Source organism: Labrus bergylta, chromosome 12 (genome assembly GCF_963930695.1).
Source record: "Labrus bergylta chromosome 12, fLabBer1.1, whole genome shotgun sequence".
Taxonomy (NCBI): Eukaryota; Metazoa; Chordata; class Actinopteri; order Labriformes; family Labridae; genus Labrus; species Labrus bergylta.
This window is the reverse complement of record NC_089206.1, coordinates 19603403-19627964: the sequence shown is the minus strand read 5'-3', so window position 1 is coordinate 19627964 and position 24562 is coordinate 19603403. Positions and strand designations below refer to the sequence as shown.

The window sequence follows — 24562 nt, the reverse complement described above, 5'->3', positions numbered from 1 at the left end:
AAAACAGCCAGTCACACTGGTATTGTTATTTTATTTTAAGAAATAAGCTAAATAAAATAATTCAAATAGCAATCATGATTTGTGTAAATGTAACTGATTAATAGTCTGTAAGAATGGCCTTTCATTTGGTGAAGAGAGCTAATGACTTGTTTAGGACTCAAAATTCAAACTTTAGGACTTTTGACTCGACTTGGAACTTGCCTGTCTTTACTTGGGACTGGACTCCAGACTTAAGACCAAAGACTTTAGACTTACCTGTGACTTGCAAAATAATGACTTTGTCCGACCTCTGACTTACAGTATCTCAGTTGTGGTCTGTAAGAGCCAGACTTATAATTGGAAAATGTCTGGAGCATTTTTGCCATTTATAGAGTAAATTTATTCTGTAAATTTTCTTCCCATTATTTTCAGATATGTACTGTAATAGTTGCACTTTTGTCAAACATGGAGTGGATTCCATGGTTAATTTTAGATCAACTGAGATGGTACAAAAATAACATGAATGTTTAAAATTATATATAATTAATCTGATACTTTGGTTTAAAGAAAAAAATGAAATTTTAGTCTATTTATGACGTGACAAACAACAGAAATGTAGGCAGACGATGGTGACATAAAACATCAAGAAGCTCACTTCTTCAAATACAGATCTCATGATTGATGACTTATCCCAGCCACCTTATACAGCTTGCGTCAGGGTTATTTTTATCAGCTGTCATCAGTCAATTTTCCCAGAACACTATAAATTACAACTTGTGTGTTGATACATGTACCCTGTTGCTTGTAACTTTGTTTTCTGGGGAGTTTCTGGAATTCCCATTAATAAAGTAAAAAAAAGCCAATACGGTGAATATAGTAAGTACCGTATTGGTCCGAATATAAGACGACCCTGATTATAAGACGACCTCCGTTTTTCAACACTCATATTTAGAAAAAAAAGATTTGCAGACCAGATCTTGTTTTTATAAAGAACTTTTTTTTAAAGAACTTCATTTTATTTGAAAATAACAATATTTAAAACACATTGAATTAAACACCTGTTGTATTAATAATTATAATAATAATTAACATACCGTATTTATCGGTATAGGCCTACGGCACTTTTCAAAACAAAGTGTTTCACAAGGGCGAACTATGTACAGTATGATTCAACATTAAAATCGATTAACAATCAAACAATATTATCAACATGTTTTTAACATTTTGAAATAACAGAGGAAATACAGGCAATGTTTTTAACTAAACTACCGCTAAAATAAAACTCTCCAAACTTCTTCTCCGATGTCTCCTCTCTATTCCTCTCACACACACACACACAGGTTAGTGACAGGGCACACAGTCCGTCAGAGAAAAACCATGGTGCTGTCGGACTGCAGCTGGGGGTCTATACAGACTACTGGGGCTGGATCCTTCTTAGGCTGGGTCCTTTGAAGGGTGCTACCCTCTGAAATGAGATACGGCTAGCAACTACATGAAAGATGAACGGCATTGCATCATCCAAAAAGTGAAGCCAAAACATTTGGTGCTCCCCCTACCAACTGGCTGCAGTCATAAGCTTGGCCTCCTCCATGTTCACAGATGGGTAATAGGTCAAACTGTGTTATATACATGGGGATACAGGGGGGTAACTGTTAACAAATGCAGCTCCAACCTACCCTTTCTCCAGAGCGTGGTCTCTTCTTTGGCCTGCTGGGTACTGTGTCTTCTTTAGGATTGGTGTCTATGGCCCAGTAGGAACCCTGTAGAGAGCCCAAAAACCAAAGATTATTAGTCTGTGTATTTATACAATTTTTCTCTTGTGATTTGACAAGGATAAACCGCTTGAGGTGTATCATCTCATTTTCAAGGGGGTCCCAAAAAAACCTTAACAAACACAAAAGTACAACACATCAATACAAAACATTTAACATTTAACATTTAATGTGAAACAATGTCTAGAACGATATAAAGCACCAGCACAAACGTTTACTTCTTTAATGATATGATCAATGTCTGTTTTAAAGTAAAGGGCAGATAAATTGATAAAAAAACAGCTAGACTAAATAAACTGAAAAAACAGCCTTTGTTTTGGTTTGTTCCTCTACTGCTTCTCTTGGCCCCGCCCTAATTCGAGCAAACCAAAAAACTAAATTCCCACTGACACAACAATCTTTAAAGAGAAAAATATCACAACAATAATTCAAATGGGAAGCTAAAGCTGACTACCATCTAACAATAGTAAACATGAGACTTGTTTTATTCAACCTTTTTATGTAGAAACAAGAAACCCTACACAAACTGAAGGCTCCACACTGTCCAATTAGGCACAGGTGGCCTCACTCAACCTTATCACTCTGCTGGCTGTAGTAAGTGTAGGGGAAGTGGGGGCAGGTGAAAAGTTATGGAGGAATCTTTTCAGTTAGATTTTGAGTTGAGGTTTTGGCCTACTCCACACCTAAGCAAGTATTATTTTAAACAGAGGTTTCCCTCCTCTGTTTCAAAAAATGAGAAATGATATTATTATTGTTAAGGTAATGTGATAATTGATCATAAATATTGTTTAAAATACTTTGGCAATGGAGCAGATAATTGAGATTGTTCTATAATTATTCATGTTGACTTTTTCACCACCCTTAAGAAGAGTAGTAATATCGGTAGTTTTCCAGGCAGCTGGTATTTTGTAAGTGCATAATGAGAGATTAAAGAGATCAGCATGAATACATTAGTATATGAGGCGCCATTTTGATGAACTTCCTTCAATTCCTTCAAGTCCAGGACCACTGCGCTCTTTCAAATCCTGAATGGCATTTTGGACATCTAAAGGAGCTATTATGAAAGTCAAAATAACTTTGAGAAACTGAAATGGGGTTAGAATGGAGTTGGAACAGACACAGAAGTGCTGATTGAAAGAGCATGCAATAAGTGATTCAATATTGTATCAGCAACCCCTAGCTGAGTAACACTTCAATTGTATGACGTATAAAGAATGCTTTTTATTTTGCTCCAGAATTGTTTTGGATTTTTGAAATTATTACTCAGACATTGTTTATAATAATTAGACCTGGCATTCCGTACTTGAGTCCAAGATATGATTTCAGAGTTGATCCAATAAGGTACGTTTCTGCCTCTCACTTTTGACAGTTTCCACGTAACGTGTTAATTCAGATAGAAAAAATCCTAGGCATTTTGAACATAGGAATGACAAGAAAATAAGAATACTATGTTTCGTATCTAATAATGATTATAATAAAATTAAGTAAAAAAAAAATAAAAAAATAATAATAGTATGTCACAGTTCAAGAAAGATGAAATATAACACGGTATTAAATGAAATAAGGCAGAAGTGTTGAGAGAGACCATTGATGTATTATCCACGGAAGTCACACAAAGATAATAAAAAAAACAAGGACGAAATTCAGCAACGTAATAATAATGATTATAATAATACAAATTGGGGAAAATGTGAAATTATATTTCAGAGGACTGGTTTTATGTAAAGGAAGGTGAACAGCTAAAAAAGAGAAAGAGAAAAGGGCGAATCAGATAAGAGACTATGGGGGCCAGGTGGAAAAAATAAAAGTGTATGAAAATGCAGTCACTTGTAAATTGTGTGTGTGTGTGTGTGTGTGTGTGTGTGTGTGTGTGTTGGGTGTGAGTTAGTTATGAGTTGAGGTTGTTGATTATTAGGTTCCAGACAGATTCAAATTCAGCAGTATGTTTTCTGAGTGAGGCAGTTAGTTTTTCTTATAATCTTGTATTGTATGAGTTGTAGGGTTGTATTGTTTGATATGTTTCTGCAGATTTGGGTCCAGAAGTGGGCATTGGGGGCTATCTGGAGGTCAGTTTCCCATTTTGTGAAGGGTAGGGATACTGTTTGGTCAGATTTCAAGATTATTTTGTAGGTTTTAGATAATAGTTTTTTCCTTGTTTTGATATTGATTATGTCTGTGGTAAGTGGTGGAAGTTCAAAGTTGGATGTGATAATATTGATTTTGCTTTTTATAGAAGAATGAATTTGATGATATTCTAAAAAGGGCTGTTCCTCAATGCCAAACTTCTGAACCAAACGAGGGAATGAGGCAAGAGTGTTGATATGAAAAATGTGCTTGAGGTATGTGATGCCTTTAGTGATCCATGCTGGGAGCTGGAGTGATTTTCTGTTTATTGTAAAGTCCGAGTTGTTCCAAATTGGGGTTTGTTTGGTGTAAGAAATAGTGGTGTGAGTAATTTGGTGAAATGTCCACCAGGCTGTCAGAGTTGTTGCTATGGTAGGGATTTTAAAACAGGGGTGGCGTTTGATAGAGGGGCTAATGAAAGGAAGGTCTAATATGTTGATTTCTTTGCATAATGTTTGTTCAATGTCTTTCCAGGAGTTGTCAGATTCAATGGGATTGGTCCATTTGTGAATGTATTGTAGTTGGTGGGCAATGAAGTAGTGGAAAAAGTTAGGTGCTTGTAGACCTCCTTGGGGTTTGGGTTTTTGTAGTGTTTCTAATTTAATTCTGGCCGTTTTGTTTTTCCAATAAAATGTTGTAGTGATCGAGTCAAGGGATTTGAACCAGGATTGTGGGGGCTTTGTTGGGATCATAGAGAAGAGGTAGTTAATTTTGGGTAATATGGTCATTTGTATTGTAGCAATTCTACCTATGAGTGATAGCGGTAGGGTCATCCAGCGGTGGAGGTCATCATTTATTGTCTTGAGAAGGGGGTTGAAGTTGAAACTAATTAACTCTGACAGCCTGGGGGAAATATTCATTCCTAAATAAGTGATGTTAGCGGTGCGCAGGGAGTTTGGTGAGGTTTTCGTTGCCACATCCCAACTATTTGGGCTGAGAGGGAGAATAGTTGATTTGGACCAGTTTATAGTGTAGTCTGAGATTTTTGAGAAAGTGTTTATGAGATTAATGGTTTCAGGTATGGATGATGATTTTTGTAGATAAAGGAGAATGTCGTCTGCATAAAGGCTGATTTTATGGTGCATATTTTGTGTTTTGATTCCTGTGATGCTTTGTTTTTGGCGGATGGCTGCAGCATGGTTCAATAAAAATAGCGAATAGCGAAGGAGAGAGTGGGCATCCTTGTCTCCTGCCCCTGTGCAAAGTGAAACGGTGTGAAGTGATTCCATTGGTTTTGATTGTGGCCATAGGTGTTGTGTAAAGAACCCTCACCCAGTGAATAAAATAATCTCCAAAACCACATTTTTTAAGTGCAGCAAATCAAAATTCCCAATTAACTTTATCAAATGCTTTTTCAGTGTCCAAAGAGAGTATGACCGGTGGTGAGTGTGTGAGGGTTGTATATTGGATTAGATTGAAGAGTCTGCGTAGATTGATGGATGAGTGTCTTCCTTTAATAAAGCCGGTTTGGTCTGGGTGGATGATGGATGGAATTACTTTTTCTATACGTGATGCTAGTGCCTTACTAATAATTTTTGTGTCTGTGTTGATGAGGGATAGGGGACGGTGGTTTGATGGGGAGGTGGGGTCTTTATCGGGTTTGAGTAGGAGGCATATTAAAGCAGTGTTCATGTTTGTGGGAAGTTTAGATTTTTGTTTGATTTCTGCTGTTAATCTGTTGAAAATGGGTGCTAGAATATTCCAGAAGTGTTTATAAAACTCAGCAGGGAAGCCGTCAGGACCTGAGTTCGTGAGTGAAGTAATTGTTGATTTTTCTATATTTCGTTTAATTTGGTTTGCCAGATATTTATCGGATTTATTGCAATGTTCAAAGTGTTCATGTCTGTGTATGAGGAATGCAGTCTTACTGTTGATGTGGTCATTTAGTTTTAATCTGTATTTCTGTAAATCGTTTTCAGTTTCTGATGTGGGGTTGTTTACGTTCTCTAATTCTTTCATTTTTTCCTCTAATAATTTTTCCTCTTCACTGTCTTTCTTTTTCTTGTATGTGGAGTATGAAATGATTTTTCCTCTTAACACTGCTTTGCCTGTTTCCGAGAGAAGTAATGGTGCTGTTTTTGGTGAATCGTTCATTTCAAGAAAGGATGCCCACTCTCTTTTGATGTGACTGTCAAAGTTTGGGTCATTGAGTAGTGATAGGTTAAAGCGCCATCTGCTGGGTGGTTTGTGAGAGTGGGTAGTATTCAAGGTGAGGGAGACAGGAGCATGATCACTGATGGTAATGGAGTGTATTTGTGTGTCAGATATTTTGGAAATAATTGAGTTGCTAGAAATGAAGAAGTCAATGCGAGAGTAGGAGTGGTGAACCAGAGAATAGAATGTACATTTTTTGGTGTTTGGGTGTTGTAGCCGGTAACCATCGCCAAGTCACTCATGAACTGTTTTATTGTTTCTGTGGATTGGGAGTTACGTGTATTATTTGAGTTGTTAGATCTGTTAAGTGATGGGTTTAAGACTGTACTGAAGTCTCCTCCAATAATTACCAGGGAGTCAGACATATTGTAGAGAGAGGTAAAAAAATGTGTTAAAAAAAGAAGGATCAATATTATTTGGACCATAGACAGATGCAATAGTAAAGGGGGTGTTATTTATGGAGATGTTTATGATGATAAATCTTCCTTCATGATCTGTTACTGTGCTGTTATGGATAAATGAGATTTTCTTGTGTATTAATATGGCTACTCCTTTCTGTCTGGAGTTAAAATGGGCAGAGAATACTTTATTGAACTGTGGTGTTATTAATTTATGATGATCAGATTCAGATGTGTGTGTTTCCTGTAAGAAGCATATGTCTGGTTGTAATTTATCTATGTGGTTAAATACCTTGAGTCTTTTTGCCTGTTCACCAATTCCACGAATGTTTCAAGTAAGACATTTAAGTGAACTCATTGTGATAGAATGCAGGTGCCTATGATTGTGTGTGTGAGTGTGTTGTGTGTGTTTTATTTGAGACGTGTGTGTAAGTGTGTGTATGTGTGTTAGTATTCCTCTCAGTGATCTGAAGATGTAAGGGGTTAATGTTGGTTGGAGTAAGGGTTTGGGGAATAGAGAGGGAAAGAAGGAGAAAGAACACAGCGTGTAGACAGAAAACAAACAAGCAAGATGTAAAAAACATTAAACACATAAATTCAAAGAAACTACAAAACCAAAGAGCAAAAGTGCTGTACATGGTGAAATTAAGGTGCATATTTTCAATTCAAGTCAGCGTCATTGTGGTGAAAGCATGTACGGCGAGTGGAGTGATATTCAAAATAGCCAGGGGGTTATTGTTATGTCACGGTACAGTTGTCCGTTAATGTAAGATTTGTCGACTGAGAGTACTGTTTTTTTTCCTTCCTGTATGTTCTTTTTGCGGATGGGGAGTAGTGTTTTGCACCTGTCCATTATTTCTTGGGGGAATTGATCATTGATGCCAAAGTCCGTGCCTTTAAGATTATGGCCATGTCGTTGTACCTGTTGTTTTTGTTGGAAGTGTTCGAATTTGGCAATTATGGGTCGCGGGCGTTTGTTTGCGGTGTTCTTGGGTCCAATGCAATGTGTACGGTGAAATGTAATGTCCGTCACAGCGTCCAGGGGTATTTTCAGATGGGTGGTCATGAAATCCTGTATTAATTGTTCGGGGTTGTCGTTGTGTTGTTCAGGTATACCGGAGAAGACTAGATTGTCTCTCATGCTCGGGAATTGAAGTTCAAGGATTGATTCTTTCATTTGTTTATTTTCTTGCAGTGGTTAGTGCGCGAGCCCCATGTATGGAGGCTGTCGTCTCAAGCGGGTGGCCTGGGTTCACATCCCACCTGTGGCCTCTTTCCCGCATGTCATTCCCCACTCTCGCTCCCTGATTTCCGACTCTATCCACTGTCCTATCTATCAATTAAAAAAGGCCCAAAAAGCCCAAAAATAAATCTTAAAAAAAAGTGCAGTGACAAGACGCTTTTTTTACATTAAAAGAATGCACAGTTTGTTTCTAAAATAAAAACCCAGTTTTAGCCTCAGCTTTTTCACCTGGCACAGTACATTAAAAATTAAGGGAGTCATCAATTAACACACCAAGGTATTTATTACAATAGTGTACAACTTCAATTTCCTTTCCATCAACAGTAGAAACCACAGGTAGATTTTGTGACCTGGTCTTTGATCTGGTAAAAAACATAAGCTTGGTCTACATTTAAAACAAGTTTCAGCTCATGCAGTGTATTATGAAGGACAACAAAGGCATTTTGCTAATTTTCAACAGCTTGTGCAAGAGATGCAGCACAGCAGTACACAATAGTGTCATCAGCATAAAAAAATAAGGTAGAATTTGACACGTTTTGACCCAGATTATTCACATAAATGGTAAATAAAAGTGGACCTAATACAAAGCCCTCATCATGGTGGACTTTGTCAAAAGCTTTTGACAAATCAATAGAAAGTGCAGCACAATGTTGTTTCTTGTCAAGTGCTACAGAAAAGTCGTTAACCACTTTCAGCGCAGCTGTGACAGTGCTACGCCTTTTTCTTTAACCTGATTGATAAGGTGATAAAATATCATTGGTGTATAAAAACTATTTTAGCTGATCACTCACAAGAGATTTAATGATTTTAACCAGTACTGACAAATTTGATATAGGCCTTTAGTTGTTCAAAATACTCTGGTCACCCCCTCACATGGCATGGAACAATAGCCAATAGGGAAGCAAGCTAACTCAAGCAGGAAGCACAACAAACATTACCATGGCGACAACAGAAATCGCAGAGTACAAAGTTAAATGGATGTCATGAATTCAGGACCAACTTTTTGATTTGTGGCAACAACACGAGTTATATAACAACATGTCTGTAAAACAAACCACAATCCAACTGACAAGGAAAGGAGTCGGACCAAAATGTTTACCGTAGTGGCTCTACCAGCTAATCACATTTAGCTTGCCCGTCATGTTTGTTTACTTACTTACTCGGTTAGTCTGTGGTGTGCTGAGTTGATTATCTTGTTGAAAACCACACACCATGAGATCCGAAATATTAATCGGTCATGATTTTTGTCATGTGTGGGGTCTCTCACATTTTCAAAATCGTTTAAGATTTTAAAAATCGTTTAGTGTGTACTAAGCTTTAGTGCCTCACCACCCACCTGTGCTTCTTTATGACCTTGCTGCCTGAGAGTTTCTTCTGGGAAAGCTTGCCTACTTCTTGTTCAACGCCAGCCCTCAGTCGCCACAACCTGCCTTAAGCCTATTGAACAAAAATTTAAATGGAACAGCTTAAAAACTGTGTTTGTCTCTGTCTTTGCATCTTGGGGTCCAAACTCAAGAACTCTAACATAACAAGTTCCCTTCTAAAGCAATTCATTCTTTTCTCTGGAAAATCTGAGTATTTTGACTTTATCATGGAAGTTGAGGAGTTTGATTAGAATGGGCCGAGATAGCGCTGTCATCTCGCCGAGTTGTAGGAGTACGGTGAACCCTCTCGATGTCAGGTGGCTCAGGGAAGTTCTCCTGCCCAAAGAGCTCCGGGATTAGCTGTGACATGAAGCAGATGGTGTTGCGGCCCACCACTGACTCTGGAATCTGGATAAAGCAGAGATTTAAGGATCGGCTTCTGTTTCCAGGTCCTTAACTTTGTCCACCAGTAAGCATTTTTTTTTGCTGCAGCTGCAGTCTGAAGATCGTGGACGTTGTCTTCATTTGAGCTGACTCGTTCCAGCTCAGAAACTTGTTCTCCTAAAGTGTTTAATTAAGACTGAATATTACACAAACTGCTGTGGGTGGGATCCATCTTTAATTCAAAATGGTTCAACAAATCAGTTTTGATGTTTTGGATGGTGTACCATTCGGTTAACAGGGAGATCTGGCCTTCGTCCATTTTCTTTTGTGTTCAGCCTACACAGATCAAACTACCACACGGCTAAATAATCTTGACTTGACGTGTAAAACTATAACGCTTCTTTAGGCAACCCGATCATTGAGGGGACTGGAGACCCACGTGTGTAGGAGAGACTGCATGTTACAGAGACTTGTATTTTATTTTGGACTTGTGCAGATGCAGCAGCCAGCACTGTTCACATTAAATGAGAAACCAGTAGCAGTTTGTGTTCTGAGTCCTTCTTCCATCAACAGAACAACACAACACAACGCAGATAACACTACCACTAACGGATGTGCATCCAGTGAGGTTTAGAACTTCAGCAGGACAGGCACACCCGTTACATAAGGCTTAGTTCTACCTGATAACTGTGTGTTAGAAATATCTTATTCTTTCCAAATTTCCATTTTTCTAATGCAACCCCCCTAATTTTGGTAGTTTGGGCAGCAGGAAGGCACTATATAACACTATATAAGTCCATGTATCAATTACCATTTATTACAATTCTCTTTTACACTATTTTCTAAGTGAGCCTGCAATTATTTCTTGTATTGTGTAAAAAATACAAGGAAAAAAGGTTCAGTGAGGGGTTCTTCATTGAATCCAATAAAGCCAATGTATCTGTTGTTTTTTTTGTGCCCTATCAAAAAAAGGGTTAGTCCTGAATTCATTTTCTATGTATACGTATAGCACATATTTCTGCTTCCCTCCCTCAGAAAATCCACTGCAATCATTCTAATACACAACCTCAAAATACAGCAGCCTCTGAAATAAACACATACAATGAGAGAGGAGGAAATGTATTGCTTTCAGGTACTTGGTTTCGCCCCACCTCCACCATTGGCGCTATACAAATAATGATTGATTGATTGATTTCCTTGCGATCTAACCTTTTTCGTCCTGTAAGGTCCAGAGCATCAGCCAGATTTAGGACACACACACACACACACACACACACACACACACACACACACACACACACACACTCTTCTCCCCCTGTGTCTCAGTCCCAAATCACTGAACAGTACACAGCCAATAGCACATGTATGATTTAGCTTCGCCTTGCCTCTATGGCTTCAAACAGAGATGGTACATCCAATCAATCCGATTTCTGAACCCACATAAGCGGACCACCCCACTGCCACTCCCCAACCCCGACACCAGCACCGCATGGAGTTATCGACCACTTCCATCCAGGGTTTGAAATAACATGCTGGTGAAGTCAGAGTCAGGATAATCAGAAGAGAGCTGCTCTCTTTGTGTCTGACTATATGTCTAAACTAAAGCCCAAGGATTTTCTTTGAATTATTTAAAACTTCTTCCACTTAATACATTTTTCAATGGCTCCAAAGTCCCCTAAGCCTGGAGAAACTCCCGTCTCTGTTGCTTCTTGTACAAAATAAGCCGAGTTTTAGTACACTATGAAAAGTTTTCGGCTTTTCAGTTTTTGTAAAAAAGGTGGATTGTCTCTTGCAATATCCCTTCAATGAGTTGAGAAGCAAACCTTTTCTAAAAAAAATACGTGTTCAAGCAAGCTTTAATGATCAGCTTTAAACATCTGGGCCATTCTTTGGATTCAGCACAGACAAGGACTTGACAAATTGTATATTCAAAGCTGTGCTGAAGTGGCCAAATAAACTCTGCTTCCTAACCACAGAAGTAGCAGCTGTGAAACATATCTCAAGCTTCTTCTCATTTGTGTGCGTGTGTGTGTGTGTGTGTGTGTGTGTGTGTGTGTGTGTGTGTGTGTGTGTGTGTGTGTGTGTGTGTGTGTGTGTGTGTGTGTGTGTGTGTGTGTGTGTGTGTGTGTGTGTGTGTCTGTGTGTCTGTGTGTGGGTGTATGTAAGTGTGTGACAAGGAAAGAGTACAAGTGAGTTTAAGTGTCTTAGGGTGCAGTTATGCACATTGCACACAGACATGCAGCAATAGGGCAACTAAACATGTGAATAGTAAAGTTACCTCTGCCTCATTTAAAGGCTCACTGAAGGCTTGTATTTTCATTGTGTTGCACCAAAATAAAATCTGAGCTTTTCAGTGCCATTACATTGTTCAAGAAATACTTACTTTTCCAGGGTCATCTTTGGAGCGAGGCACTTTGAGAAAACACTTGTTCAAGGACAGGTTGTGTCGTATAGAATTCTGCAGGGAGAAAAACGGACAGAGCAGAAGCAGAAAAAGGAAGGGGAAGAGAAGAAGAAACAGGTTTACTCAAGACTAAATCCACTTTTAAAGATGTAAATTACATTTTAGGTTACTTATAATGCTGTTAGCTGATTCTGATTGACCTTCCATTGAAGGATAGTTCCTGTCCTTTTGATAAAAGGTTAAAAAACTGGAGGCCAGTACCATCCAAGATATATCTCAGGGGCTTATATAATAAGTAATGGGACAGGAGAATCCCAGAAATAAGTATAAATACAAATGTTTTCTGACCTCTTTTCTTGTAAAATACCAGTAATTTCCTTCCTTACTATTTGGTGCTCATTGCTCATAACTCATGGGAATTTAAACCTCAAGGGCTCAAAAATATTTTTTACATTTTAACTTCAATCCTCCTCCCTGATTGTAACCTACAATCTTAAAATATCTGGCATCTGTCTCAGATCTGTCTTCCACTTTTCACTATTTACTATTTTGGAGTTAAAAAAGATTATGCAGTTATACAAACACAAAAGCAAGCCGTTATGCTGCAGATGTAGAAGGCTGTATTGATTAAAGCTGTGGTGAATTTGACTTTTTATAAAGATGGCTGAAAAGCATTCAGTGTGGACAGAGGGAGGTTGGGGAAACAAAATAACAAGTCTAAGCTGTGAGGAGAGGGCGTGAGAGTCACTTAATGTGGGGTGTCCCTGTTGGGATGAGGTTAAAGCGCCACTGTCACCATTATTGAAACAGATTTCTATGCAAATTCATAGGTTTGCTGACAATTAGAGTAACCAGTCATTTTTATGCTTTGTAACATATTCTGTTGTAAATTTCTATTTACTGTATGTGAGAGTATGAAAGCAAAGGAGATGAGGAGAGGGAGGGAGAGGAAATGCCCTCAATAGTGAAGATTAACCTGACATGAACTTGTTCTCCCTTCAGGCTCTATTCTTCACTCATCTGCTGCTGCTAATTAATACCACTTGGGAGGAGATGGGGAGAAGATGGAGGGATGGACGTTTTTCTATGCTCTTTCTCCTGAGCTCACTGCCTTTGTTTCTCCTACAAAAACCACCTCCTCTCTCCGTATCAGCCTGCTCAAACGCTGCCTCTTCTTGCTGGAGAAAAGCTCATGCAGGGGTCAGTTGCTCTACTTGGCGGGTCAGTGGCTGAATTTGGCCATCAATCTCTTCCAAAAGTTATTTCTGCACACCTGTGCACTGCTTGCTATGCTTGTATAACCCTGTGTGTACAGTCGGGTCCTCTGGCATGTGTTCTCTGTTGGGTGAGGTTAATACAGTATGGGCGCACTCACACCAGGCAAAGTTGCCTCGCACCGTGCTGAATTGTCACAATTGCCCCCCCTTCCCATTACCTCCCTGGCCTGCATTGCTCAAGGACTAACCCGGTCTGAGCATGGTTAAGTCTTTTACATAACGTTGGAATACAACACATGCATGGATTTACAGTACATGATCATAAAGTACGTTAGTTTACAAGACAGGCGGACTCAAAACATCGGAGAACAACACAGAGAACATGACTGCATTGCCTGACTTTGTGGCTTATTCTGAGTGATTTTAGTCAGATACAGACATTGCACTTTGGGATTACTTGAGAAAGGGGGGATTGTTTATGTTCACGTTGTGTACCCGTTCTGGGGCTCGTGCATAAGCAACTGTACCGTGCCGAAGCACACCTCTCCCAAACATCACAGGGCCAAGGAAGTGTAACATGCTTAAGCACGGAATTAAAGGGTAACTAAACCCCACATTTAAAATGCCTTTAGAATGTCAATGTATCAACTTCGAGAGGGATGGGGGCAGGGGGGTAAGACACGCCCACTCACTCCTTCTGCCGCAACATGATACAATGTTTGCCCCTCTCACACAAATAAACCCCTATGTGCTGCAGGCTGTGTATGGGACATACATGAAGCTCTAAAGTGAAATGCAAACACCAGATCTCAATAGGTCAGTTTTACAAAATCAATACAGAGAATAGTTTCTAAATATTTTTATTCATAACATGTAGTTTACAAAGTCACCTGTGTGATTCATTATCCTTGCTTCGGAGTACATCAAATTATTCTCATTTAGGACAAAGCACTGCAAAAAGGCTGACCATTATTTTGTTATATTCATTTTTCACAGTTCCTACAGACACCTGGCATACCCCAATTTTGTGCAGTGGTGCTGGGAAATACCTGGGCCAGCAAATCAGGCGAGACAGAAATACAACACTGTCAGAGATAGCTTTTTTATTATCACGGAGGGGCTTCAATTAATACTATTTGTAAACTGTAAAACATACTCCACTCCGTTTCCCAGTTTAAATTATAAACTACAATTGATTTTGAATATGTCTGCGATTGATCAGGAGTATTTCATAAGAATCATCAAAAATAAAAACAGCAAAATTAATAAGCACATTAGGGAAGAGACATCAAACGCCTGGAATTGGTGCTGTGCAGCTTGAAGAACAAATTGTTCATGTCTCAGACGCCGTCGTCCATGTAAAGATTGCAACCAGGCAGTACACAGCAGTCTGAAGTGTATTCACTTGGGGTGACAGGAACTTACTGCCTGCAAAAAAAGTGTGTCAATGTAGCCTTCAGTGTACAGATAAATTAGAGTTATAACACAATTTTCCATAGATTAATAATGATGCCACTCATATTTCCAAAAACAAATTACCTGAAGTAGGATGACTCTTCAGTGGGCAGTGAAGTCCCCATGTTTATATTTAGGATACACCACAATAAGAGTTTCTGAGTTGAGACTCTTTTGACTGGGGTGGAGCTCGCCCTTGGACCATCAGGGATTGCAAGAGCTTCAGGAACAGCCATGAAAGTGCCTGTCTCACATGACACACTTCTGTTAGGAGTCCGAGACTGAGGAGCTGTGCAGAGAGAGAGAGAGAGGGGTTCTAGATTAAACTTTTTACAAATGAGCAGCAAACCGATCAGTTTAGGCTGAAACAGAACATATGCTATATCACCATTCTACTTTATCCCAGCTATTGTTTGGATAATACTCGTGCTTATTAACAGCAGCTCATACCCACTTCAACCTTTTTTACACTTCAATAGACAGCAAATATAAAGTTCACAAGTTGCCTATGACCACTCTATGGTTTTATAGTTTCTAATAAACAGAGCACTGAGGGACTGGTGATGAGTGGATCTGTGGAGCTATGAGAGCACTTGACGCACGTTAGAGGTATATTTAAAAAAAAAAAAAAGTACATTTCAAGAAAACGTTGATATACTGTTTAGTAAATAAACCTTGTGGAGAGCAGATTTGAAAGACTTCTAAATTATAGACAAGTGAGCAAAGGAGCTGGGCAGCGCGTGCCTAGTTGAACTTCAATTTATTTGATTACGTCTAGACCTCTCACAAACCCCTCTATGTGTGCGCAAAGATGGAAAGCTCCAACCTGCTGTGACTTTTATCACCTTGCACAAAGTATGATAAACACGATACGGACTATTATAGTAAACGAACGTATCCCTTAAAACGGGGGAAACATAAGGGTGAACTTTCACACGAGCTGATGGTTAAATTGTACATTGTGCTCGCATCCCTGGTACAGGCTAATGTTACCAGCCAAGCATATTAACCAGCTCTCCTGAAAAACGTTACAGCACGGCCTAATTATTGCAATATTCATCACTTTACCAGCTTATACACAGAATCTATAGGACCGCAGGATAACGTTAGGCAATATGTCTATAAGTGCGCTCTTTTCCCGAAGCCTAACCATTATCTTCGCCAACGTCATTTACCTTGAGCAGTTTATTTCCCCATAAAATTAGCCAAGCAGACATGTGACTGTTAATAAAATGCCTATTACCAACATACTATTTATTCACTCACCTCAATATTCAAAGGACTTGGACTTACAGCTGCTGTGACTGTCCTCCTGTTGTCGGCACCGGGAGAGCAACGTCTGGCACTGCATCAGGTTTTAGCTTGGCCAATTTAGAAAAACCCAGTTCCACTTCCATGATGTTGGAAAAACAATCTTTGGAGAAGTGATGGTTGCACTACCAAGCTGTAGGTGGGAGATCACGGTCTGGTAGCCCCAAAGCTACCAGACCGTCTGGTAGCCACTGGTGCTGCTTGCTTTGGGGTGCCTAATTTCAAGGTTCGCTGTAAGCTGTTGTTACGTTGTATGTTGTTTTGTCCCCCTCTGCTGGTTGTACTATGTTTGTAACCTGTCGACTAATTGCTTTTGTCTCTCCATAGGGTTGGGGGTGATTGAGGACGGTGCAAATAAGAAGGCAGAAACTGCCTGGCTCTCATCCCTCTCTCTCCTTGGCTCCTGAGAGTCACAACAGAATGTCTATTCAGTATCAATGTTGTCTGAGTAACCTGGTAGAGTGTTTATCCCTTTATCACGGCTTTTGTTCATTGTTTTAAGGGATCCTGTAGTTTTGGTGGTAGAGGGTGAGTGCCTGGTCCTACGGCCCTGTGTGGGCTGGCTTGGGTGGCTGACCTTTCTTTTTTGTTTTGTTTTGTACCCCAGGTTTTCAGCTTATAGTTTTGTTGTTTCTTTGTCCACATATATATGTTATTAAGCAAATTCAGATTGTAAAAATAAACCTTTTCTTTGAAATAATTTAATCTCTGATTGATTTATGTTCGACTCCCGGTAAAAACTAGTCATTAATTTAGGGGTCGTAACAGATGTGCAACCCGGAGCTGCTACTGCAGCCGGGGCAGAAACTGCCGACCCATCCTGGCCACTATCTAATAAATACTCTAAAAACAAAATGCTAAATCAAATAACTAACCAAGTTTCCTAAAAGTCACTGTGCTAAACTACGCGCTAAAGCTAACATACAATTAAAGCTAAGCCACTAGCTAACTAATATTGATAAGATCTAACAATCAATCTACTGCCTACAACCTCCAACTAACTTTGAAAATACTATAAACTCACAACTCTACAATCTACACTAAATTAATCTATACTAACAGCACAATCCAACTACTAAACCACTAAGCTATTGATCGCCCAGCTCTCCCAATCCAACTGACTCCCTTGCCGCGTCAAGTGACGAGGCTTTCATAGGTTTCGTGACGTAGGTGTGTACTCCTACGTAGGCATGTACTCCTACGTAGGCATGTACTTCACAGCAGAAAAAATATTTTCCTGACAAAAGCACATTTTATTCTTCAGCAAGACATCACATTAGTAACAAAGTCCAATCTGGTTTTACAGACCAAGAGGTTTTTAGATTAAAGAAAGTAATGTTCAAAATTTGCAAACAAATCTGTTAATGATTTTTAAAATGACACGTTTATGCACTTTATTGAGTTTGTTGGCAGTTTTTAATGTTGTTCTTAACCTCTCACCCTTCATGAACACTTTTAAAATTGGCACTTTAAATATGAACGGAGCCAGAGAGGCGAGAAAAAGAGCAATTTTATATGAAACAGCTAAACTTAAACGCATTGATGTTTTATTTTTTACAAGAAACACACAGTGACAATAATAATGAAGTGGACTGGTGCAGAGAGTGGAGAGCCATTTTAAGCCACAACACCTCACTGAGTGCAGGAGTGGGCATCCTCTTCTCTCAGTCATTTACTCCAAAGTCCTTAGATGTGCAACACGTCATCCAGGGGAGTTGTCTTTTAGTCCGAGCTGCTTTTGAGCATTATTCTATTGTTTTTATGAATATTTATGCTCCAAACAACGGTGCAGAGAGGAAGCATTTCTTTTTAAAAGTCACTGAAAAATTGAAGGAATGTGGGTCATCTGATTATGTATTTTTAGGAGATTTTAATTGTACAGAAAACAAGCTTTTAGACCGTAACCATGCAGAGCCTCATCCAGTGCCCCAGCAGGCAAGCAGCTGGTCTCTTCCCATAGCCTAGTGAATGTATGGAGAAGGATGCACGCTCCAGACAGTACACATGGTCCCACTTTAATGAGAACAGAATCTCCTTAGCTCGTCTTGATAGTTTTTATTGTTTTAAGCATCATTTGAGTATATTTAAAACATGTCAGATTTTACCAGTAGGTTTTACAGATCACTCTTTGCTTTTAAGTAGTGTTTTTATTAGAAACATTTTACCTAAAAGCACCTACTGGCATTTTAATTCAGTTTTAACTATTGATAAAAGTTTTAGAGAAGCACTAAATTATTTTTGGACTGGTTTCAGACAGAGGAAGAGTGATTTTACCTGTCTAAGGCAATGGTGGGACCATTGGGTGGGAAAGATTCAAATTAAATTACTGTGTCAACAGCATACTCTCAGTGTTACACGTGATATCACCAGATCTATCAGAGACCTGGAGACTGATGTAGGAACTAGAACAAATGAGTGAGTCCACAGGAGATCGAGGATATATTGAAATCCTCAAAACTAAAAAAATGACTTTAGTCAACCTGCTGGACACCAAAGTACAAGGTGCACTGAATATCACCGAGATGGATGCTCCCTCTAGCTTCTTCTTTAGCTTGGAGAGGAAACACAGGCAGAGGAAGTTGATCCACTCCCTGCTGTCAGACACGGGGCAGGAACTGAGTGAACCAGGCCAGATCAGGAAGGGAGCTGTACAGTTCTACTCCTCATTGTTCAAGAGTAAGTACAAAGAGAATGATGAGCTGTTGGAGGAGTTCTGCAGTGGACTACCTCCCAGTTAAAGCGCCCTCTGGATGTACGTGAATTGTATATAGCCCTACAGAGCATCCAGGGCCGCAAAGTCCCAGGCATTGATTGACTCGCTGTAGAGTTTTATAAAGCCTACTGGGAGATCTTGGCTCATGATTATTTGGATGTATGTAATGAAAGTTTGGCCACTGATTCACTCCTGCTGTCCCGCCGTAGGGCCGTCATTACACTCTTGCCTAAAAAAGGAAACCTACAAGAGATGAAAAACTGGCTCCCTGTGTCTCTCCTCTGCACAGATTACAAAATCCTCTCCAAAGCCTTAGCCACTCGCCTGAGAGAAGCTATGGAGCAGGTCATCCATCAGGACCAGACATACTGTGTGCCTGGCAGGTCAATGATAGATAATATCTATCTAATTCAAGATGTTTTGGAGGTCTGCAGTTCATTAGGCTTGAATACTAGTTTGATCTAATGAGATCAAGAAAAGGCATTTGACCGTGTTTAGCACCGCTTCCTTTGGAAGACTATGAGGAGGTTTGGGTTCAGCACTGGTCTCATTGCCAAGATCCAGGTGTTGTATAGTGACATTGAGAGTGTGCTGAAGATTAATGGTAGCTTGTGTGCTCCTTTTAGGGTGCATAGGGGCGTTCGGCAGGGCTGTGCTCTGTCTGGGATGCTCTATGCACTCTCCCTGGAACTCCTCCTTCAGAAGATTCGTTCAACTGTTCATGGTCTGGTTTTACCTGGTTTTAATAGCAATATAGTTTTATCTGCTTATGCTGATGATGTCGTTGTTTTATTAAAAGATCAACAGGATGTAAACACAATAATCAGTGTAAGTGATATGTTTTCTGTTATGTCCTCTGCCAAGGTAAACTGGAGTAAGAGTGAAGCTCTTGCTGTTAGTGTGTGGCGTGAAAGCCTCCCTGTTCTCCCTCAAAGCCTGGTCTGGAGAAGAGATGGCTTCAAATACCTAGGCCTCTTACCTAGGAGGAAAATGTTGTTAAAAAGAACTGGGAAAACATAACAGAAAAAGTAGAGAGCAAGTTAGCGAAGTGGAGATGGCTACATTCCCAGATGTCTTCCAGAGGCAGGGTTTTGGTTTTAAACAACCTGGTAGCCTCTTTACTGTGGCACCGGCTGGCCTGTTTAGATCCACCATCAGATCTGTTGGCTCAGATCCAGAGCAAAATGATCAATTTCTTCTGGACTGGTTTGCATTGGGTGCCACAGTGTGTTTTGTTTTTATCCGGAGAGGAGAGGGGTAAGGGCCTTGTCCACCTGGCCAGTAGAACATCCACCTTCAGGTTACAGTTCATTCAAAAGTACCTAACAGGACCTCCTGACTTAGTGTGGAGGGATGTGGACAGCTGCATATTCAGGTGAGTAAATAACCTGGGACTGGATGCTACTCTGTTTTTAACTTATTTAAAAATGTGTGCTACCTCGGTTTTATCAAGGGGTTTTTAAATCATGCACTTTATTTGACTGGAAACGACTCAAGTATAACTCTCTGCACTGGTTGTTGATGGAGCCTTTAGTTTGTGGTGCCAGACTGGATGTGTGTTGCAGCTCCGTGCCAGGAATGATGGGGGCGCTGTGTAGCACAAAGACCGTGTCACTGAAACAACTGGTGGACTCTGCGGGACCAGCACTCTCTGACATCCAGGCCGTGAGTTCTCTGTTGGGGGTCCATTCTGCTAGACTGGTTCAGAGAAGCCTGGATCTGTGGAGACAGAAGCTCTCTGCAAAGGAGAAGAGCCTCCTCCTATTGTACAGTGAAGGAGGGGTTCAACCTGACCCCACGGACATGTTCCCTGACCTCAACCTCAACCCGGGGTTCAAAGAACTCAGTGGTCCCCTCCTGACTGTGAGAGCAAAAGAAAATTTAAATCTGCACAGCGTGGACCAAAAGACTATTTACAAAAACTGTGTAAAAACATAAACCAGAAGAACCTGGCTGATCGAGCTGTCTCAGTGTGGACCGACAGACTTGGGGGGCAGGCCCCTCAGTGGAAGACCCTGTACAAACCACCTTTAAAAAACAAACTGGTGACCTTCAGTGGAGGATTTTACACGGTGCTATTGCTGCTAATGCGTTTTAATCTGTTATTAATCCAGTTATTTTAAACTGCCTGAGAATGTGTTTCATGTTTTTTCTGAGTGCAGGAGACTTGCTGTTTTTTTAGCTTTTAAACTGTTGTTTTTAATTCTTTTTGTGTTGTTTTTTCAGGTCCTGTTTTTATCGGTGGAGAAAAGAAAGAAACAAAATTTAAGTGCCAACTTTTGAACTTTTTAATTGGTGAAGCAAAATCAGCGATTTATCTGACAAGACGAGACAAGATACAGACTGGACCTAATGCTGATGTGGTGGCCTTGTGGAGGTGCAACATTAAAGCCCGGCTAAGGCTTGAGTTCTGTTTCCACAGGACCACCGGGAACATGGAAAAGTTCCTGGAGCTGTGGGGATATGAGAATATAATGTGTTGTGTGTCTGGAAAAGGAGAGCTGAAGTTCAGTAATTGTCTTGGCTGAGTGTTAATGTAAATGTGTTTTTGATTGAATTGACAAGTTTGCCTGTTTAGATTTATTATGTAAATAAAGTATTTTCTAAAAATCAAACAAATCTTCTTCTTCTTCTTCGACTTTGTCCGCCTCCTCCTCGTCCTCGTTATTTTTCGATGAAGTTTTCCTTCTCAATGTCCCACCATTGAGAAGGAAACACTTGCTTTGTTACTGTCACTCCAACATTTTGAGGTTTATGTGGGTTCAAGTCCTCTGCCGGTGAAAGTCTTCACTGATCACAATCCACTTATGTTCTTGACTCGCATGTATAACCATAACCAAAGGCTCATGCGTTTGGCACTGATCATGCAGGATTACAATATTGTAATTCGGCACAAAAGGGGGTCTGAAAACATAGTTGCTGATGCTCTGTCCAGAATGTGATTATTATTGTGTTGTGAAAGGAATATTTCACCCGTTGAAACATGAATCTGTATTGACATTGGTTCATATATGTAGTAGAAATGTGAAATACATTTTGAAGTTGGTGCCTTCTTGACCGAGAAAAGGCAGAAAGTGTCTTTTTGGCTCATGTTGATGAAAGACACCAAATCCCAGAATGCACAGCACCGCAGGCCACTCCCACTGAAGCTATGCTCTATTTACAGACATTTACTACAACACATACGGCCGTTTCCTCAACTGATTCTGAGATTTCTTACAGAAGGAATTGCCGCAGCCTCGCCCCGCCCCTTTGTGTGGCTTGTCTTTGTGTGTATGTGTGTGTGTGCGTGTGTGTGAGTGGTTGGCTTACGGCTGTCAGTGACAATTTTCAGGTGGCTTATGGCATACTACCTGGGAGAGGAAGGGGGCCAATCAGAGTCGAGCAGCTGCAGACAACTAGGTTTAAAAAGGCTGCCTCTGCAGTAATGGAGAGACTGCTCCGAACAGAGACGTTAGGCTTCTGTGTATTCTGAATATTTTGTTAATTGTGAATTGAGGTACTCGTTGGCTGGGCCAGGTTTAGTTAATTGTGTACTTATTCTGGCGCACTCACGTAGGTAATTTCTTTGTTATTTCACACTAGATTAGGGGTGCTGTTTGGTTGGATTATGGTTTGGGTAGTTAGAGTAGCAGGTTAGGTTTTATGTTCATTTCTTTGTATTCACAAAGTTTAGGTCTAGATTTTAAAACTCTAAGTTAGAGTCTCTTTCTGTTTTACTTCTTTATTGATTTGAACAGCACCTGTCGGCAGGTTGCCTCAGTTGCCTCACTTTATAGGCTATTGTGTCACAGTTTTACTCTTTTTGTAAATAAATAGCTTTATTTTACCATCAACACCTGGTTTTATGTTACTTCCTTTCCCCTACACGAGCCAGGTCGTAACAGAGCCTGTTAGCATAGCTTCAAAGCAATGTTTGGGAGTGAGGTCCCACCCACTGATCTGTGATAGGTCAGTAGCTTCAGTGGTCGAAAATATGAGGACCTAGCAATGTAGTTTCACCCCCACTAACCACAGCAGCCGCCGATGAAGCAAAAATCTTCATTTCTCAGGCTCCTTTTCAGACTTAAAAATACAAAGATTTCTCGTCTCAGGTGTGTGCGTGCGTGCGTGCGTGCGTGCGTGCGTGCGTGCGTGCGTGCGTGCGTGTGTATTGTGTACTTATTCAAGAGAACTTGTGTTTCATTCACGTAGAGATTCTTTTGTTATTCACACTAGGTTAGGGGTGCTGTTTGGCTGTGTTTTGATTTTTGTAGTTACAATAGTTGGTTAGGTTTTATTTTTATTTCTTTGTATTTACCAAGATTAGTTTTAGATTTAAAACTCCAAATTAGAGTCTTTTTCTGCTTTCCTTGTTTATTGATTGTCAGTTGGCTCACTTTAAATTGTTAAACAATTTCAATAATTTGTTAATAAATAACTTTAATTTATCCGGTCTTGTTTTTGAGGTCTAAGTTTCGATCTTCTGATAGCCCATTTTATTGTTTATTTCCCGCCATCCTCCCATGCCTAACGATTTCATGAGCTGCCATAAAATTTGAAACAGTTGTATAGTTTAAGGTCAAAGTAATCCGTTGCTTAAAAGTTTGCTTTTCTTCCTGCAGAAATCCTCCTTTTCCTCTTTGCAAGGCGGATCATCTTTACAAAATGCATTGTGCTTGTTCTAGAAATGTCTCTAAACATTTCTTTTCATTGTTTCAAATTTCTGGCAACAGATTGCTCAAGCCTACAAAAAAGGCAAAATGCAGAGAAAGGACAAACTCTGAGCCATTGCGCGTCTGCTCAGCCTGTATGTATGTGCGCGCACCCGCTGTGTGTTTCTCCGTCTCTCTCGCAGGCTGGAGGGGTGCAGCACGTTAACATATGTAATTAATATCCCCGTAACATTATTTGGTCGCAGAGGAAAACTTAAATGATAGAGCATCAGTGCATGAGCTTTATTAAAAAGTCTGACCTGATGTGAGAATTATCACTTAATAAATATTATAGACCAATTTAGATAATTAACGGATATCAACATGATTCAAACTCTTTGCAAACGCCAATAGCATTTACGGAGGAAGAGAGAGACAGAGACAGACAGGTGAGAGTCTGTAAGTGATCATTTCTGCAGGAGTATGGGAGAATTCAGCTGAACATAGTGAAGCAGTAAACTTAAAAAAAAAAAGTTGTTTTTTTTATATCGCAGGAAAAAAAATTATTGCAATGTAAGTTTTGACCACTATCGTGCAGCCCTACGCCCTTTTTTTCCTCTGAAAATCAGCATGGTTCCAAACTCATTCTGCACACCTTCCATCAACAGCAAGGTGTCATGATTTGGTTTTGTGTTTGAGTTTCCCTGTTTTATCCCAGTGTTGCTTGTTTCCCTTGTGTGTTAATGTTTCCTAGTGTTCATGGTTTCCTAGTTTTGTCTTCAGTGTTTTCTGTTTTATTTTGTCATTTATTATCCTCGTGTATCTCTGTGTTCTAGTGTTTTGTTTGACTCTTGAGTTCTGTGTGTCTTTAGTGTTTCATGATTTATTTTGTATTGTCCTCAGTGTTTCTGGTCTTGAGTTTCTCCCTGCCTTGATTGCCTTGATTGTCTTCACCTGTGTCATTAGTTTCACCTGTGTTTGATTACCCCTGTGTCTATTTAGTCTCTGTGTTTCTGCCCTCCTGTGTCAGTTCACTGTTGTTTCTATGTCGTTTGTTGGTATGTCAGTTTTTGCTCGTGCGCCTCTGTGGCTCCCTGTTTTTGATTCCTGTGTCTTTTTGTTGAAGTTTTTGTTTGCCTTTTTGTTTATTAAAGACTTTTAGTTCATTCTGCACTTGGGTCTACCTCTCCTTGTTTTTCCCCTGAACGTGACACAAGGACATAGAGGAAGGAATTGTATGCTGTTCTGTCTGAGGGAAAATAATGGATAACAAATAAATATATATTGTAACAATGTTGAAATTCACTTAGCAGATGCTTTTATCCAAAGCGACGTACATCAGAGAGTAATCCATTCATTCAACGCCACCGAAGCAGTGGGAGCAATGCAGGGTTGAGTGTCTTGCCCAAT

General features: G+C 39.9%; 1 protein-coding gene across 3 annotated transcripts in view; it reads right to left on the bottom strand.

Annotated features, from left to right (window-relative positions):
* LOC109982817 (forkhead box protein J3-like) overlaps positions 1–24562 on the bottom strand; it is a 111653-nt gene that overhangs the window by 58223 nt on the left and 28868 nt on the right. For 2 of the 3 annotated variants that reach the window (XM_065961004.1, XM_020632209.3), the window contains exons 4-5: positions 11802–11876; positions 1656–1739 (exon numbers count right to left, since the gene is read on the bottom strand). In XM_065961004.1, coding sequence (XP_065817076.1) covers positions 1656–1739; positions 11802–11876 — 159 coding nt within the window. The remainder of the gene's footprint in view (positions 1–1655; positions 1740–11801; positions 11877–24562) is intronic. The other variant, XM_065961005.1, reaches the window with a different exon arrangement.